At 43.1% G+C, this 16,689-nt stretch overlaps 2 protein-coding genes across 2 annotated transcripts; both read left to right on the plus strand.

The window, feature by feature from the left end:
- Positions 1–2,567: 2,567 nt before the first annotated feature.
- PtA15_4A633 (uncharacterized protein) lies at positions 2,568–2,735 on the plus strand (the record flags this gene model as incomplete). Its single annotated transcript, XM_053168537.1, has 1 exon — positions 2,568–2,735. The coding sequence occupies one exon, from the start codon at positions 2,568–2,570 to the stop codon at positions 2,733–2,735; it is 168 nt and encodes a 55-aa protein (XP_053019736.1).
- Positions 2,736–11,962: 9,227 nt separating this feature from the next.
- Positions 11,963–14,689, plus strand: PtA15_4A634 (uncharacterized protein; the record flags this gene model as incomplete). The annotated part of the gene is made up of 5 exons (XM_053168538.1): positions 11,963–12,076; positions 12,154–12,300; positions 14,010–14,372; positions 14,428–14,580; positions 14,639–14,689. The coding sequence occupies 5 exons, from the start codon at positions 11,963–11,965 to the stop codon at positions 14,687–14,689; spliced, it is 828 nt and encodes a 275-aa protein (XP_053019737.1).
- Positions 14,690–16,689: the final 2,000 nt, after the last annotated feature.

Here is a 16,689-nt window from a genome sequence, read left to right on the forward strand (position 1 = left end):
GCCACATGAAGCCAAGTTCGTTTTCCAATTTATTTATTCTTCTCGTTAGACCCTTACCGCCACCTCAAACCTTTACCCTTGCTACTCCACTTCAATTCTTCTTGCCGGTGTTGACGTTTACATTGATACCAGTTCTCCTGGGAGAGAAACATAGTCTCACCAGTTCGAAAATCTCTCACTTATTTAAAGACCTCCAACCACCTCATCTGTCTCATCATCCACATCGCCCAACAACCCCAACATAGACTCAACCCAATCACTCATCCTTTCATTTAACCTCGTCTAGCATGTCGGTTGCCAGACCTTCCAATCATCCGAGCGTTCTTTCTGGACACTTCGAGGCCACAGCTGATGTGAGCTTCTGGTTTGTCCTCTTCAAGGACGCAAGCTGTTGATTCCATTTCCTCTTTTAGTCTGAAATCGATGTAGTGCGCGGCAACCAGTACGGTTTGGTAACCACTGGGACCTTTTTCCAATGTGCTGGTGTCGCAGGCGACAAAGAAATTGATTTCGAAGTGAAACTCATGACTAATACCGCAATCACTAACACTTTGGAAGAAGGAGTCCTTTATTCTTTGACGGGAGTACGAATGATCGCCCTCAACGACGGCAGTACTCCTACCATCACCTATACTCAAGAATCAATCATGCGGATCGGTAAAGCATCAGACCTTGGCCTCGATTTCAGCAACCGGACCGGCGTTGTTGGCTTAGGTGTCATCGTTGAGAGAAACGAGATTCCCAGCCCTCATGCGGGGGAAGACAATCAGCTTGAGGTCATTCTTTTGCACAATGACTGGGACCCCGTCGTAAGTTCAGATAACCAATCACCAAAGCCCAAATTAGTTCTAGCTAACATTTCTTCTGCAGGCCCGATGTCACCGACCATTCTTATCCAAATATATTGTTCCAGCATCAAAGAACCTTGTCAAGACTCACATTCTTTACGTTCTCGGACGAGAGATGTCCATCGTCGGTCATCTCGTTGACTGGGACATCAAGGCAAAAATGCCTGTCATCTTGGTATGTCTTTCCTCTTCCTTTAACTCGCACGCATTTCATTCAACCAAGTCTTCAAAGGTCGGAGGAGTAAGCGTTACCAGCGGTCATCAAAATTCGCGTTCTCCCAACAAAATGTTATCGGGTGGCTCAACTCCAGGTGGCCGGGGAAGAAAATTGTACGCAATCTCAATAATTATTCACATAAAATGCTAACGTTGCCTTCAAATCAACACAGGTTTACCTTCAAAAAGGGTGACTCTTCCCCCCTCACGCCAACGCCGACACCATCAGGTTCTGGCAGCAATATTGGTTCAACACAATCCTATAAGGGCAAGGAGAAGGCAATTGCCAGTCAATCCAACAATGAAAACAACGATTTTCCAGATCAAGAAGACGACGAGGACGACGAAGAAGCTTTCCCTCCGCAAAAAAGGAAGGGGCCTGGTCGTCCCCGCAAGAACATTTTGGCCCATGCTTCCAAGAGGATGAAGCGTAACTAACTCCTCAGTGCCTTATCTTTGCTTCGACTTCTCTCCCAGTCCTTTCACACATCATCGCCAAGAATCGCCAAGAGTCCCAACGTCCCCCATTCGAATCACAAGTTCATCAACCTATACTTCAAGGTTTCCGCCACAGTCATTCCGGTTAGAACTCATTAATCATCAAAAGACTATCACGCCCGCCCGACTTTACCGCCGACATCTTGGCAAGTTCTACTCGGTTTTTCTTCTTTCTCTTTTCTCTCTAGCAGTCACGAGAATTAGTCGTTATTACAAAGTCCCCTTCATCTTTTGGCTTTCATCGAACATGTTTTAGTTGCAGTTATTCTCTACACATCGTCGTCCTCTTTCTTCAACTTCTTGTCAATCCTGTTCCTTGCCTTTCTCAATCACCTTTGCGCGCAATTCAGATCAGTTCTGATTTACAGTCCCACAACAGCCCGATGCAAACATATCACTTTGATCCATAAATTAATGTTTGGATTGGGAGACTCTGACAGCATAACTAAATCAAGGGTATCTATTAAAGGTAAGACCATAAGAAGAGGAACATGAAGATTCGGTCCGCAACAGAAATTGTAGTTGAGATATGTCTTATGTGATTGTTCAGCGTTTCTAAGACTTTGTAAGAGTTCTCTCCTGGTATAAACAGCCTAACATCGGGATTAATGATGTTGTAAAATCATTTATAACTGCTTGAGAGATACAGGAACAGGCAGCAAATCTGTTTGAAACCTTCAAGACAAGGCGTTCGATCCGCTGTTAGTGTCCACGGCAAACTGGTAAGTTAAGTACTGGGTCTTCCTTTTCATAGACTCAAGGTAAGATTCAATCTATCGCTCTTTTCTTCAACGTGGCGGTCCTTCTCATCTAAGTGGTTCAACTGGTCCAGATTCTTTCCCAACTTTTCCTGAACACGAGGTTGTCAAGGCCCAGCCTGTTACTCGTATTCATTCAACCACTTAACATAGAACCCCGCCTCGTACAAAATGGCCTGTCCCGTGTTGAAATGATCCAAGGGTGTTTTTTCTGTACATCCCAAGTTGGTGAGTCAACCGTCGGGTCATGTTTTTCATGGACTTAAGGTCAAATTTAGGGTCACGTCGTTCATTGCAGCCCCACTACCTTCATTTGCCTGGCCCGGTCACGACTGCATCGCAACCTTTCCATCGCACACGAGAGCTGGCTTTACCGCGCAAACTACAATTAAGATCTGCCGCCGCTCGCTTTTAAAAGAGAATCCGCAAGTCCCCTTTGCTTCATCTGGTTTCTTCATTATAAGGTCCAACTTCACTTCCTCATCGTTGTACCACTTGTCCCTTCTCAGATACCACTGCAAAGATTCATTTGAAGCTTCCAACCCGTCCCATTTTTCGGTCTATTCACATATTCTTTAACACTTCTTATTCAACCGCAGATCAAGTCGTCGTCAACTCGTGTCACTTTTTGGTTAATATATACAGTTACGCTCGTTCCACCACATTCTTTCCTCGGAAAGAATTCAACCTTTCATTGACAAAATTCTTTTAATTGTTCGGTCGAAAAAATCCTACCAGCTAGATTCATTTTTTCCTTTGGTTAAAACGAGCACGCAGGCTCTGATATTTAATCCATTTTGCCAAAGGAGGATCCAGAACATTTTGAAGGCTCTTGTAAGTCATTAACTAACAATAATCCGATTAAAAAGCCATACTAACTCAACAAACACCTCCTCCTAAAAGATTCACGGCAAAAGGTTACCTGCCAAATAATTTAATCACTTCCTTCAAGTGAGTCATTATAAAAATTAGTTGATTAACCTCATTTCATGCTATGATCCACACTTTCAAATTCGCAGGACAAAGAGCTTAGAATTTCATCCCACATTTATTTTTTAGGTATGACCTTCAAGTTCAAAGCTATTACTCGCGAATGCGACAACAACGAGAACTATATTTTGAACCAAGTCTTATTTACTATTCCTCATCGGCTCGGTGGGTGTTGTGTTGTTTGCACTGGTTGCGGTGCACTACACTTCAACGAAGAAGCGACCAAACTCGACCAAGTGAAAGTTCACAAAGAATTTTCAACCTGTTGTCAAAAGAACCAAGTTACTTTGCCGATGATGGACCCCGAGGCACCCGAGACGCCAAGAGTCCTCGAAGATTTGTTTACCGGAACTGATGAGAGTAAGGTTTTTACCTATTGCAATGAATATCTCATTGACTTGCTAACTCTTTCTCAACTAGGGGCTGTCAACTTTCAAGCATTAATTCGCCTTTATAACAATTCTCTCAGTTTCACTTCCCTCGGGGCAAATATCGACACCTCTGCCAGGGGCCAAAAAGGAATTGACGTTTTTAGAATTTTGGGGGGTCTAAGTCACTTAGTGCCAAGCGTAGAGCCTCTCAATATGAGTGACCCCGGATGGGCACAAATATACGTCGTCGGCAATGGCGGACTCGAGGAAACCCGCTTACAAATCACAAAAGCCTCCGGCCGGCGTAACCCAGCAGGATCCAAGTTCAACATGAGAGAGGACATTGTTTCGGACTTGATGACGTTGATGTATCGCCGGAATCCTTATGCCAAGCTTTACCAAAATGCGCGAGCAACCCTCAAAGGATCACCCTCGAAAACACTTGCTCTTACAACGATTCACAAACCTGGCACGGATCCGAAACGATATAACATACCCAAGCCGGAGGAAGTAGGGATCGTCATTGAAGGAGGCGGCGAACTCAACAAGGCCCGCCACATCCAGTTGAGACGCAAAGACGGGAGATTCGAATACATATCCGACCTCCATTCCTCCTATTTTCCCCTCCAATATCCAATCTTCTTTCCATTTGGTTCCCAACAATGGGACAACGTTTACAGGTGTTCAACAAAATGATGTGAGTAGACCAGTCTTAACCTAACCATTTCATATTCAAACTAACCCACTTCGCAGCCACGAATCGGCCAGTAAAGTCACTCGAGTGGTTTGCTTTCCTCCTTTTCGCCAGAGTCGGTCAATATTCAATAATCTTGCACGGGAGGACTCTTTTCCAAGAGTTTGTTGTAGACATGTACGTTTGCGTTGAAGGCTCACGGCTCAACTTCATCCGCAACCATCAACTTGCCTTAAAGGCGAGTCAGTACAACAGTCTCATGGCTTCTATTGAGAACTCTATTGTTCCCACTGGCCGTCGCGTCATTCTTCCGTCGACGTTTATTGGCAGTCCTCAAGCGATGACTCAGTTGTACCACGATTCAATGGCGATCGTTAGGAAATACGGTCCACCGTCATTATTTATTACTATGACTGCCAACCCAAAGTGGAAGGATATCACTGATGAGATTGGTCTTTCAGATTCATCGGCCGATCATCCTGTGCTAGTTGATAGAGTTTTCAAGCTAAAAGTCGACGCTCTTCTTGAAGAAATTGTCGACCTAGGCCGGCTAGGCAAAGTTATTTCCCACGTCTCAGTCATTGAGTTCCAAAAACGTGGTCTTCCTCACCTACATTTGATGGTGACTCTCGAGGAGACCAATAGGCCTGACACAGCTGATAAAATTGACTTTCTTGTCTGTGCAGAAGTGCCCGACCCAAAGCAAGAACCAAAGCTTCACAATATAGTCTCCCGGTTGATGATTCACGGCCCATGCACTGGCAGAGCATGCTGGTCCAAGGATGGTTGTAGCGCCGGTTACCCCAAACCTTTCACCGCGAGGACAATTAATATAAGTGGCGCTTATCCCGTCTATCGCAGACGTATTTCCGGTCACGTCATCTCGAAGAACAAACAAACTTTTGATAGCTCCCATGTAGTTCCTTATAACAAGTACCTTTCCCTCAAGTTCGATTGTCACATCAACGTAGAGATTCCAGTCGACAGCACAGCAGTAAAATACTTATACAAGTACATCACGAAAGGACACGATCGGTCCTCCATTGAGATTAAAGACGGCGATGAGACAAAGGCTTTTCTTGACGCTCAATACATCAGTGCTCCAGAAGGTGAGGGCTTCCTCTTCTCAATTCCAATTTTAGTTATACTGATTTTTCAATTTAGCGGCATGGAGACTGTTAAAATTCCCTCTCTCAAGGCGATGGCCTCCTGTTACCAGATTGAGTATTCACGATAAGGACGAACAAATGGTTTACTTCCGGGATGGTGTCGAAGTCATGGATCAATTGAAATTTCAAGATCCAGGAAACACAAATCTTCTTGCCTTCTTTGCTCTCAACGCGAATGACGCCATAGGTGCAGAGGGTCGTCGGGCCCAATCTCTTCTTGTCAGCTGGCTACTATGTCAGAGCCACCGTGACATAATATCACAGAAAAATAATAAAATTGTTACATATGTTAGAGACATTATTACTAATCTCCTACATATGTAACACTATAAAAAGTATAAATATTACCTATGAAAGAGACATTATTACGCACTCTTACATATGTAAATTGTAGAATATTACTTCAGATTCCTAATCTACGCCTAAAATAAACTAGGGTACCTCACTGCAACGTACCCTAAACTCTTACTCCTTCCCTGTGTAAATTACACATGAAAATATACCCAGTTACCACGGATAAGGTAGCGCTCATGCTTATATGCTCATGTACATATGCTTGTAAGCGCCACAGACACCCAAAAAGGCCGTGATCACGCCATACTATGAAGATATGACACCTTCTGAGTCCCATGAGCGCCTAGAATGTTCCATTACATATGTAATGATGTAAATAAAACATTCTTGACGCACAAAGATAAGAAGTACCAACCAATTGGTACATGTGATGTCATTATGTAGACCAAAGCAGAACAATTGGCCACACGTGACAGTCTGCATGTCCCAAACAGTAATTACTATTATGTAACCTGTAAATTAGCCTGAAACAATTACCATGTGTTTCAGACTAATTATGATACAGGAGCATCATAAGTGGCCCAATCTAGAAGATAGGACACACGTAACAACCCCTACTAGTTAGAAGTGTTTTAGACTAGTCCTGATACGGCCAAATATTACTTTTGCAGCCATTTGCACGCCCCAAAAAGGAATAGTCCTCCTGTAGCGTTGCCAAATTGGTCTAAAATCACGCCCACAAGTTGGCCAACCGCCAAATTGAGCCAGAATTACGCCCACAAGTTGGCCAGCAGCTATATGGCTCCCTGAGCGCTCCCTGAGGGCTTTCATGACTATTTAAAGGGCCCTCTGTGCGCTCCAAAGACCCTCCCTCATGCTATTACACCTACTCTGATCATTACCCGCTTCCAACACGTGCTCAACACCTGTTCTCTGCCTGGTAAGATCCTTAGTTGCTGACTTTAGCTCAATTCCTTCGTCTGAATCTGCTCAGATTCTCCCCTGAAGAACCTCAAGACTTTAAGGGCTTAATTCTAGTAAGTTTAACCCCTTTCTCTTGAGATTCTCCGCTTCATTCTTGCTGGGATCTAAACCACCCCTGCTTGCAGGCCCCAGTACTAACAGGTACCTAAATCTTCTGCTTTTGCACGATACCTTAGAGGGATCTAAACCACCCCTGCTTGCAGGCCCCAGTACTAACAGGTACCTAAATCTTCTGCTTTTGCACAATACCTTAGAGGGATCTAAACCACCCCTGCTTGCAGGCCCCTCTTATTTTAATTATATTAATTTTATTAATATAATTAAACTACTATTTCTCTATTTTTTACGCCACACAACCTCTCCAAAGCCTTGGATATCATCCCCAGAGTCCTTAAAACTCTAGTATTTCACTTTGCAGCTTGTGTAGCTAGAAGGATTATTGTCCTTGGCATCACGCAGGCTGACACTTCTCTTCGAACAAATTCCTGAATTCTTTACTTGGAATCAGAAGGAAAAGGAATGGACTCCTCGCAAGAACAAGACCATTTTGGTTGGAAGGATCTTTAGCGTTTCGTATCTAGCCGGAGAAAAGTTTTATCTTCGAACTCTACTTTGTCATCGGAAAGGGCCTACATCACATGAGGATCTCAGAAGGGTCGGCGAAGTCTTATGCGAGTCTTATCAAGATGCTTGCAACAAACTGGGATTATTGGTCAATGATCTCCTTTACGATAAAGCCCTCGAAGAGGCTTCGTCATTTCAGAGCGGACATCAACTCCTATGTTTGATGCTTGTTAACTCACCGCCTTCCAACCCGACTGCCCTTTATACGAAGCATTGGGACGCAATGACTGATGATTTGCTTTGCCTCAATCGAAAAGATAGGAACACTATTCCTCTCAGTTGCTTGCGGAGACGCGTCTACGGACTTTTCAAATTGAAGTGTTTGTTGGAAAAGATGAATACTGACCTTCAGCGCGTTGGAATAAGTGTAACATCTTCTGATTATCGGAAACTACGCCAGTTTGAGGATATTCCTGGAAAGATCAAATCCCTCACCACGGTCGTCGTCCGACTTGATGCTGCTATTGAAAGTTTCAACAACGAACAGGCGGATTTCTTTGCCATTGTAAGGACATCTCTGATCAAGCAACACGTCCCCCAAATGTTCTACCTTGATGGTCCGGGAGGAACGGGCAAGACTTTCCTCCTCAATTCGATTATCGATTTATGTCATTCAATGGCAAAAATTCCGGTCGTTGCTGCTTCCTCTGGAGTCGCCGCATTGTTACTCACCGGCGGTCAAACATCACATTCCGCATTCAGTATACCAATCCACTTGAAACCTGACATCAAGTGCAACTTTGAGCCGCATCATAAACTGGGAAAACATCTTGCAACGGCTCATCTGATTGTTTGGGACGAGATAGTGACTATACATAAGGACGCAATTGAAGCCGTTGACCGATTGTTAAGAAGGTGTTGTCAGTCGGACCTCCCCTTCGGAGGGAAGGTGGTAATTTTTTCTGGCGATTTTAGGCAAATCCTGCTGGTGGTCAAATATGACGAATATCCTCAATCATGGGATGCGACAATCAAGTCTTCGCCGTTGTGGAAATCAATTCGGCAATTCAAGCTAATTCAAAACATGCGGCTTCAAGTCGGTGCCTTTGGCTCTCAAGATAAGAGCGGGAACCGAAAATTTTCCGAAGCGCTTCTACGCCTTGGCGAAGGGTCCGGCCAGCAAGCAGACTATGATGTGGTCAGTGTACCTGAGGTTAATATCATCGCGGTTCAAAATGAGTGTGAAGGGAACAAACAACTCATCAACTTCGTTTATTCTGAACTCATGTCAAGGTCGACTTTTCCTCCCAAGGACAACTTATCCTATCTTGCCGAGCGCTGCATCTTGGCACCTTTGAACATCGATGTGGGAAAGTTAAATAGAGAAGTAGCTCTTCGCCTCAAGGTACCTTTCATCCGAGCAATTTCTATTGATTGTCCCGACCCTAATGGACTTGATAGTCTTCCAGAGGAAGTATTGAACAAGATAAGTGTGCCAAATTTTCCTGAGCACATCTTGGAATTAAAAGTCGGAATGCCAGTCGTTGTGATGCGTAACCTTGATATTTCATTGGGGATTTGTAATGGAACGAGGCTGATTTTGACACAAATAGGACGTGGATCCGTCGAAGGGATCTGGATGTCTGGCCCTTTCAAAGGCAACAATGTAATGCTCCCGAAAATAAAACTTCACCATGAAGGGAGTCAGAAATCAGGCCTTAGTTTCTTCCGTCATCAGTTGGCTATAAGGCCTGCGTATGCCATGTCAATTAATAAATCACAAGGTCAAACGCTAAATCGGGTCGGAGTGATGCTCACGAACTCCTGTTTTGCACATGGCCAACTATACGTTGCCCTCTCCCGGGTTACTCAACAAGCAAATCTGTTAGTATGTAAGCTTGACCAGAAGGAAGGCCTCGTCAACGTTGTTCACAAGACTATTTTCAGTGAGTTGGGTTCCGCTTCCACCACTTTTCAATTCTATAACCTTAAGAACTCAGTTTCTGATCACTTCAACTGGCATTTATGGGAAATACAGATCACCCAATAATAAAAGATTAACGGAAATTTACATATAGATTCGACATAGTTGACGAAACTTGCTGAGTGATTCTTAATGTATTTTTTCTTACTTCGTCAACATACACTATTATTCTTGTACACAAAGCGAGGCTTGATGATGAAATTAAAGCCCCTATATTTGAAATGATTAGAAACACTTTACAGACCCTTGTGGTCACCAGTGCCAAGGGCTCTTGTTCCTAATCAACCCTTGACAACCGCCCGGGAACATCTTAAGGCGAAAAAAGGTCAATTTACCATGAAAAGCTGTCCTTGTAGATTTTATATCCACCTTGCACTTGATTTTACTTACTCGGATGCCGGGGACCACACTAACCTTCTCCTCGCGTAAAGGGGAATTTGTGATTGACTTTGTTGACTCCTTGATGTTTTCAGGGAGATTTCAAGTACTCATTCCGGTAAGCACTTATATTCATCTTATCCGAAGATAAAAACCTTACGACATGAATTTTAGTCACGGATGGACTACGCAGATCCGCAATTTCAAGATATGCACATAGGAGAAAATTATGCTTGGACTTCAGGTGTTTTCCATTCATCTCGCGGCCTCCCAGTTATGTTGACCTCCGCCAAACCACCGACAAAAGTCCTCATCTTCGGAGAAAAACACGCATGCAAAGGGAATGTAGTCGGTCTCGGCGCCGATCGGGTTCCAATTCTCGAAGCTATTCCCTCCACTGTTACCAAAACGACCTTTTGTGGTCCTCTACTGTCGAGGAGAGGTGTCTTATTCTCCGGTGTTGGTATGATATTCAAGAACGAGGTCATTGAGCCTGTTGCTGGCAGTGGGAATAAAGCATTGAGACTCACCGTTTTTCATAACTTAAAGGTTAAACATTTCTTGAGGAAAACGTTAATGTCATTTGGCTGACCCCATTCATTAAAGGGCTTCGACCACAACCAAGTCTACGTCAACTATATCATTACACCTGAAAAATTTGGCGTTTCTCATTTACCGTGGTTTGAATTTGGGGATTGTGTTGATTTGTGCGGAAGACTTCAGGGCATTGATGAAAAAAGTGGCCTAATGATCGTCGAGGTATGTCTTAAACTTTTTATTCTTTGCGTCAAAAACTTATATCATTCACAGGTTCACTTTGGGCGAATTGAGCGACGCTCCGATTAGTGGACGAATTATTCATCTTTCATCGAAGGGTTGGTTGCTTCACCTATTGCGAAGCTGGATTGAATGCAAGATTGTTGACTCGTTTTTCCAAAGACTTAGGACAATTAAGTCTCCTACTTAGGATTGATCCCACAAACCTGATTATAATTTCTCTTCATGTTCTTCACACCACCGCATTTATCATATGTCACATGTTAGTCAAATAAGTCCCCATTTGTGAATGAAACTCACCTCAATTTCACGTGTTTTCTCCCAATTTACCATGACTATTGTCAAGCTGGATTTTGGTACTTCATTAAAGCTCTTCTAACATCTCTAGAGCTCACATTGGGTATTATAACCCGATACTTGTTGCCTGAGACCAAACAGATTTAATTGTCAAAGTTAAGTATTGCATTTTTTTATTTGCCTGGTCGTGATACAATGACTTTAATCCTAATAGCATTTGCTAAAAATTGTATCAGACGCTTGCGAGAGCCATTATATTTGTTTGATAGACTTGGTGGTCGAGTAAAGGGGTGCGGTGGTTGCCTAAAGGTGTGCAAGGAATTATCTTTTGGCTAAATACATTAGGTGCAATATATTCATTTCTGGTTAAAAACCTGAGTATTCATGCAAAGAACAAGTCGGCCATATAAAACTTAAAATTTGACACGCATCAGGATGAATTGAATATTGACGACATAGAATGAAATGTTACTATTAAATTTTTCGCCAATATGAAAGTTAATTCGCCAGCTGAAGCTAATTGAAAGAATCCGGCTTCAAGTTGGTGCATTTGGTCTTTGGGGTAACGGGAGAATCAAAAAGGTTGCTGCAGCGTCCCTACGGCTCGGCCAAAGGCCCCGCCAGTAAGCGGACTCCTATCATGTGATTAGTGTACCTGAAGTCGACATTATTGTTCCTCATTATTAGCGTGAAGGCAACAGACAACTCATTAACTTTGTTTAATATCAACTCAGCTCGAGGTTGACTATTTTTTCCAAAGACAACTCATCCTATTTGGCCGAGCGGTATATTGGTTATTTTTCCACATCAATCTTGTAAGTTAAATAGAGGACTAGCCCTTCGCCTGAAGGGACCCTGCATTCAAGCCATTTCCATGGATTTCCTCTACCGTAACCGACTTGATAGTTGTCAACCGTAGGGTCAGAAACCCCAACAACAAACGCCACATTAATCTTATGCTCGACCATCACCTCATTCCGCGGATGAAGGGTCTAGGGTCTTGTGTGATGATAGCGTGTCTGAGGTGATGGGCTCTTTGTTATTCTCGAAGAATTAAGGCAAATCGTCAGGTCTGCAGGGTCCGACGATCTATTTAAACTTCCAGTTTAGTCGCACTTATTGTTTTTTTTATTATTCACCATGACCGATATCAACAACTCTTATTTCCAGAAAGTCGTCCGGATGTCTTCACCAGATCAAATAGGTGATATCAACGGGATGTGGTTTGAAGGAAAATTTCAGGCAGTTGCAATGGTTAGTCACTGTTCATCCCTTTATTCTAAACACTCACCGCTGACTTCACTAGAGATATTAACCTCACACCAAACCAGGGAGACATATCAGCCACAACCCAATCTATAATTGAAGTGAAAGGAGACCATACCTCCCAAGCATCCAAATTCAGTGTCATACTAGGACCGACCTCTGATAATCCAGGAGGATTCACTATTGGCGAATATTACAACCTTCGAGGAGAAGTAATTATATCCGAACCTCTAGGTAATCTGCAGTTCTCCTACTCTCCGGTCGGAATTCATCAAATTCGGCACACGAGGTCGTCATCCTCATCGTCACTCATCTCAATTATTGGGGTGGGCACAATACGTCGGGTTCGCCTTTTACCAGACCTGGCTAACAGGAGTAATGGAAGAACTGACACCAATGTTATTGAGATGATTGTTGGCCACAAATCAGATGTGAGTCTACTCGCGCATTTTCCCATCGAGTGTATTAGTATTGACATTCTCCTAGAGCACAACTGCTGGCGAATTTTACGCCAAATATGTACTTGACAGCTCTCAAATTCTGGTTGATGACTTTGTCCGGTTGGAACCGGGTATTTGAGTGAGGTTTGCTGGCTATATCATTGGATTCAAAGTTAAGACTGGCAGGTTAATTGTAAACGTACGTGTTCGACTTTAATAGTGTTGATAAATATATCATCTCATTGCGAAATTTTTTCAGGTGACTTCAGGAATAACTGCCGGCCGTCCAAATTACCCTAATGGTCCTAAGCGTACTTTCATTTCAATTCGAGATTGATCCTCAGTTCTTGTCAAACATAATACTTCTACTCGTCATTATGATAATTTGACGCCCCTACCCGCCTTGCTAAGTTTGTTAGTCAGTTAGGATTGAATTAGTTATTCTCAATCTCAAACTTAATGATCACTTTAGTCAAGAACAACCGACTCTGTTTTTTCCTCCGACAAATGTTTATGATCAGCAATCTCATTTAGCATAATGCTGAGTGTTGATTGTTTAAATGTTTTTGTTCAAGTTAGTATTTTGGGCAAGTGGTCACTTAGTCAACCTAGTGACACGCGGGAGTTCTTGTCGGTCACTTAGTTGACGGAGTGACACAACGGAGTCCTTGTTGATTGTATTGGTCTGGAGAATATCGACCACCGCCCTCTCCAAAGTGACTACATTGAGTTTTGGCTCAAAAAACAAAACCTCGGATGATGACGTCTCTCCGTGACAATCATGAGTGCTATGACTTCTTGATGTGTTAAAATACTTTTCTTTTGTGTTGTTATTCTTGAGCAACAGACTCACAACTGAAGATAAACCCCTTCAACGAAGAGCCGAGTATCCAAAAGGCGGTAGATTTGAGCACCACCTGAGGCTCATCTTTGAGAAAATCTTGTTTTCTCACGGAATCCCTTACTCCTAAGTTTTACAACATACTAGGAAGTAAGACAAAATCGTCCCTCAAAGGTACCCCACCTTTACCGTCGTCTTTTGCGTTTGATCACCAGGGCGACAGACTGTCAATGAAATTCCGCCTAACAAGGGCTCTAATTCTCAGTAGTCAACATTACTGGAAGTATCTACCTTTGACCTTTGTACAGTCTCTATTGATCATTGCGGCTGATGGTCGAACTTGACCACAAGGGGCGCTAAGGGTTTGACAGGGTCTTCCCCAGGGTTTAATGGAGTAGCTCCTCACTCGCGTTGATATCACGAAAATCAAGTTAAAAGGCGTCCTTAAACAGATGGAGAGCTTTGCCCCAATCATTAACGACAATGAAGACTTGCTTTTTTCGTGAAGCAAATGTTGAGTGCGGTTCTTGGTTTGAGCTTTCAGGAGTTTTCTCAATATCACACACAGTAAGCACGACCCAGTTTATCCGTCAAAAGTACAGACACTTATTCTCACAACTTTGACAAGTCTGTTTACCAGTTACCGACGAATGGATTAAAGGCGGAATTAATGACTCGTGCCAAGTACGATGTTTCTGGTGGATTGATGGCGGACAAGGACCACACCTGTGTTCGGTTAATGTATCGCGCCAACTTCTCCTGCAAGTTGACTTACGGTAAAACTTATGCCATAGAGGGTTTTCTTGTTGGGGCAAAGAGGCACGAAATGCCATTCATAATGTTCAACATTAACAACACCCGGGAAGTTCCGACTACGCACGCCAGCGGAGAAACTCGAGTTCATTCACTAGGTGTTATTGTTCAGACTTTACACTCTAAATCAAGCCTGGGGCTTCAAGGGCCCATCTCCTTAATCATAAGACATGATGGAGTCGACGAAAATGTAAGCAATTGGGAACACTTTTATCAACTTGAATACTAACCTGTTAATCGGACAGGACCCGGAGAATGATAGCATGCTTGTAAATTATGTCGTCCCATCTAAGATTATTCCCGATGATGAGGTTATATTACTCTCAGCGGGGAAGCGAGTCTTATTCCGTGGAACATTGGCCGGTTGGAATCGGGAACTGGATATGATGAGGGTAGAGGTGAGTACGAGTCTGTCTCATATGGTCTGCTTTATAGTGACAAGTATGATTGCATCAGGTTACCAGTGGAGATTTAGACATTCAAGACGAAGAGTCATACAGCGATTAATCAAAAGCACTTGACTATTCAAACATCTGATTGACTCTCATTCAAGTATTTCTTCCATGAAATGTATGGGTCTATCACTTAAGAGAATCAGCAGGCCCTTATCACAATTTTGAATTTTTCATCTCATTCCTCCAATTCCGCTTCCATATCTACAAAGGTTGTTCCGCACTCGTCTACTCAAATACAACATCTAAACTTAATTGCAAAGTCGCTATCTTAATCCAGGACGTCATGTTTCCAGCTAGAAAATGTCATGGAGATCAATCAACTACCTTTCTTGCGATACACTATGTCTTGATGTGAGAACTTGATGGCCTGAAATGTGATTCGTTGTTTACAATACGCCAACCTGAGCCAAACCGCTAATGCCTTGCGCGACGGCGCTGGGACTTAGGGCCAGTCAGTGTCAGCCGCCAAGCCAATCGCCAAACTTCAGCCAGACGATCTTGGCTAAACATGCTGCCCCGGTCGTTAGTTTTTTCCGATGGCGTTGCGGCCCCATCAATAAAAGAGAGCATCATTGCATAGGATTCCTGACAAGAATCCCCCGTCAATTAAAATCTTGGTGACTTATCTACCAATTGATACCGTAATTATCCGACTTCACGAATTCCATTTATATATTCGCGCAAACATTATGATTTCAATCAGGCCACACACCGATTTCGATGGACTAACGGATTTTGATGGTTTACACTTCAAGGGAACGTTTCAAGCTACAGATTGTGTAAGGTTTGCTTGTCCTATCTTCTTATTCAGTCAGTGGAACTGAGATTATGAATTGTAAAAGAAATTGCGCCTTGAAACATTCAATGGAATTGTTTCTCCTGAAGAAGTCTACCAGTCGAAAGTTCTTTCCCCTAGCTTATTAGAATCAACAGCGGGCATGTTGGCGATACGACTCGTTTGTCATGGTCGTGGGGTTCCAAAATTGCGCATGGGCGAATATTATCAGTTGAAAGGAATCGTGAGAGTTTCCAACACTCTTGCAAATCAAGAGTTTTGTTACACGCCTGAAAAATTCTACAGAATACAATCAAACCACGTTAATGAACCATTGAAACCGATCAAAATGGAAGGAACAGGTACGATTCGACGCCTGAGGTTGATCCAAAAAGTCAACACCCTAATCTCAGCAAATTCATGTATTATTGAACTCGTGGTTGCTCATCGCACCGATGTGAGTTTGTCATGAACTCGTGGTTTATTCGACGTTGCTGACAACACAAATCAGGCACTGTTCACCCGCGAATTTTATGTTGCATACATAATCGACAAATTCCAGCTTAATCCTGATGTATCTGATAATTTGTATCCTGGGGTCAGGGTGTTTCTTAAAGGCGAGCTTGATGGGTTTGATTCAACCACTTCCCGATTAATAGTCAAGGTATGAAGTAGTTTGTCCAAAAGAACATCAGTATGAATGCTGATTCTTCAATCTCCAGGTTAATTCAGGCACTTTTGGTAACCCCCCTACTTACAACAACGGGAATCCTTCTTACTTTTCATCCATTATCAACCTGTCTGCTTGAAATTCATATTCCATCATTTCCTGAGCCGTAATGAAATGTCATGTCATAGACCATTCGCGCTTCATTTGTATACAGTCTTAGAATTAGAATAGTCTGCATCCCTTTTCATTAAAATTTCACATTTGAACTTCAAATCACACAATGTTGGCGGTTGCTTTTCAACTCCTTGTAAGTAGGGCTGAGGGGAATTTAGAATTGATGTTTGGATTGTAATTAGTCTGGGACGAGCGGCGGCGAAGCCGCCTTGAAAGTCTAGTTGCTCAATAACGCGTTATCCGCTGGATAACGCGTTACTTTACTGGTAAAGGCCTCAAAAAAAGAGGCCCGTTACGTTACGCGTGATGCCGCTGTTTGCGCATTACTGCTAACGATAACGGCGCAAAAAGTAACGGCGGGTAGTTACTTTACAAAAATCCCGCAGATATTGTAAAGTAAAGTAACTACCCACCGTTGCGTGATTGCGCCATT

This window comes from Puccinia triticina, chromosome 4A (genome assembly GCF_026914185.1).
Source record: "Puccinia triticina chromosome 4A, complete sequence".
NCBI lineage: Eukaryota > Fungi > Basidiomycota > Pucciniomycetes > Pucciniales > Pucciniaceae > Puccinia > Puccinia triticina.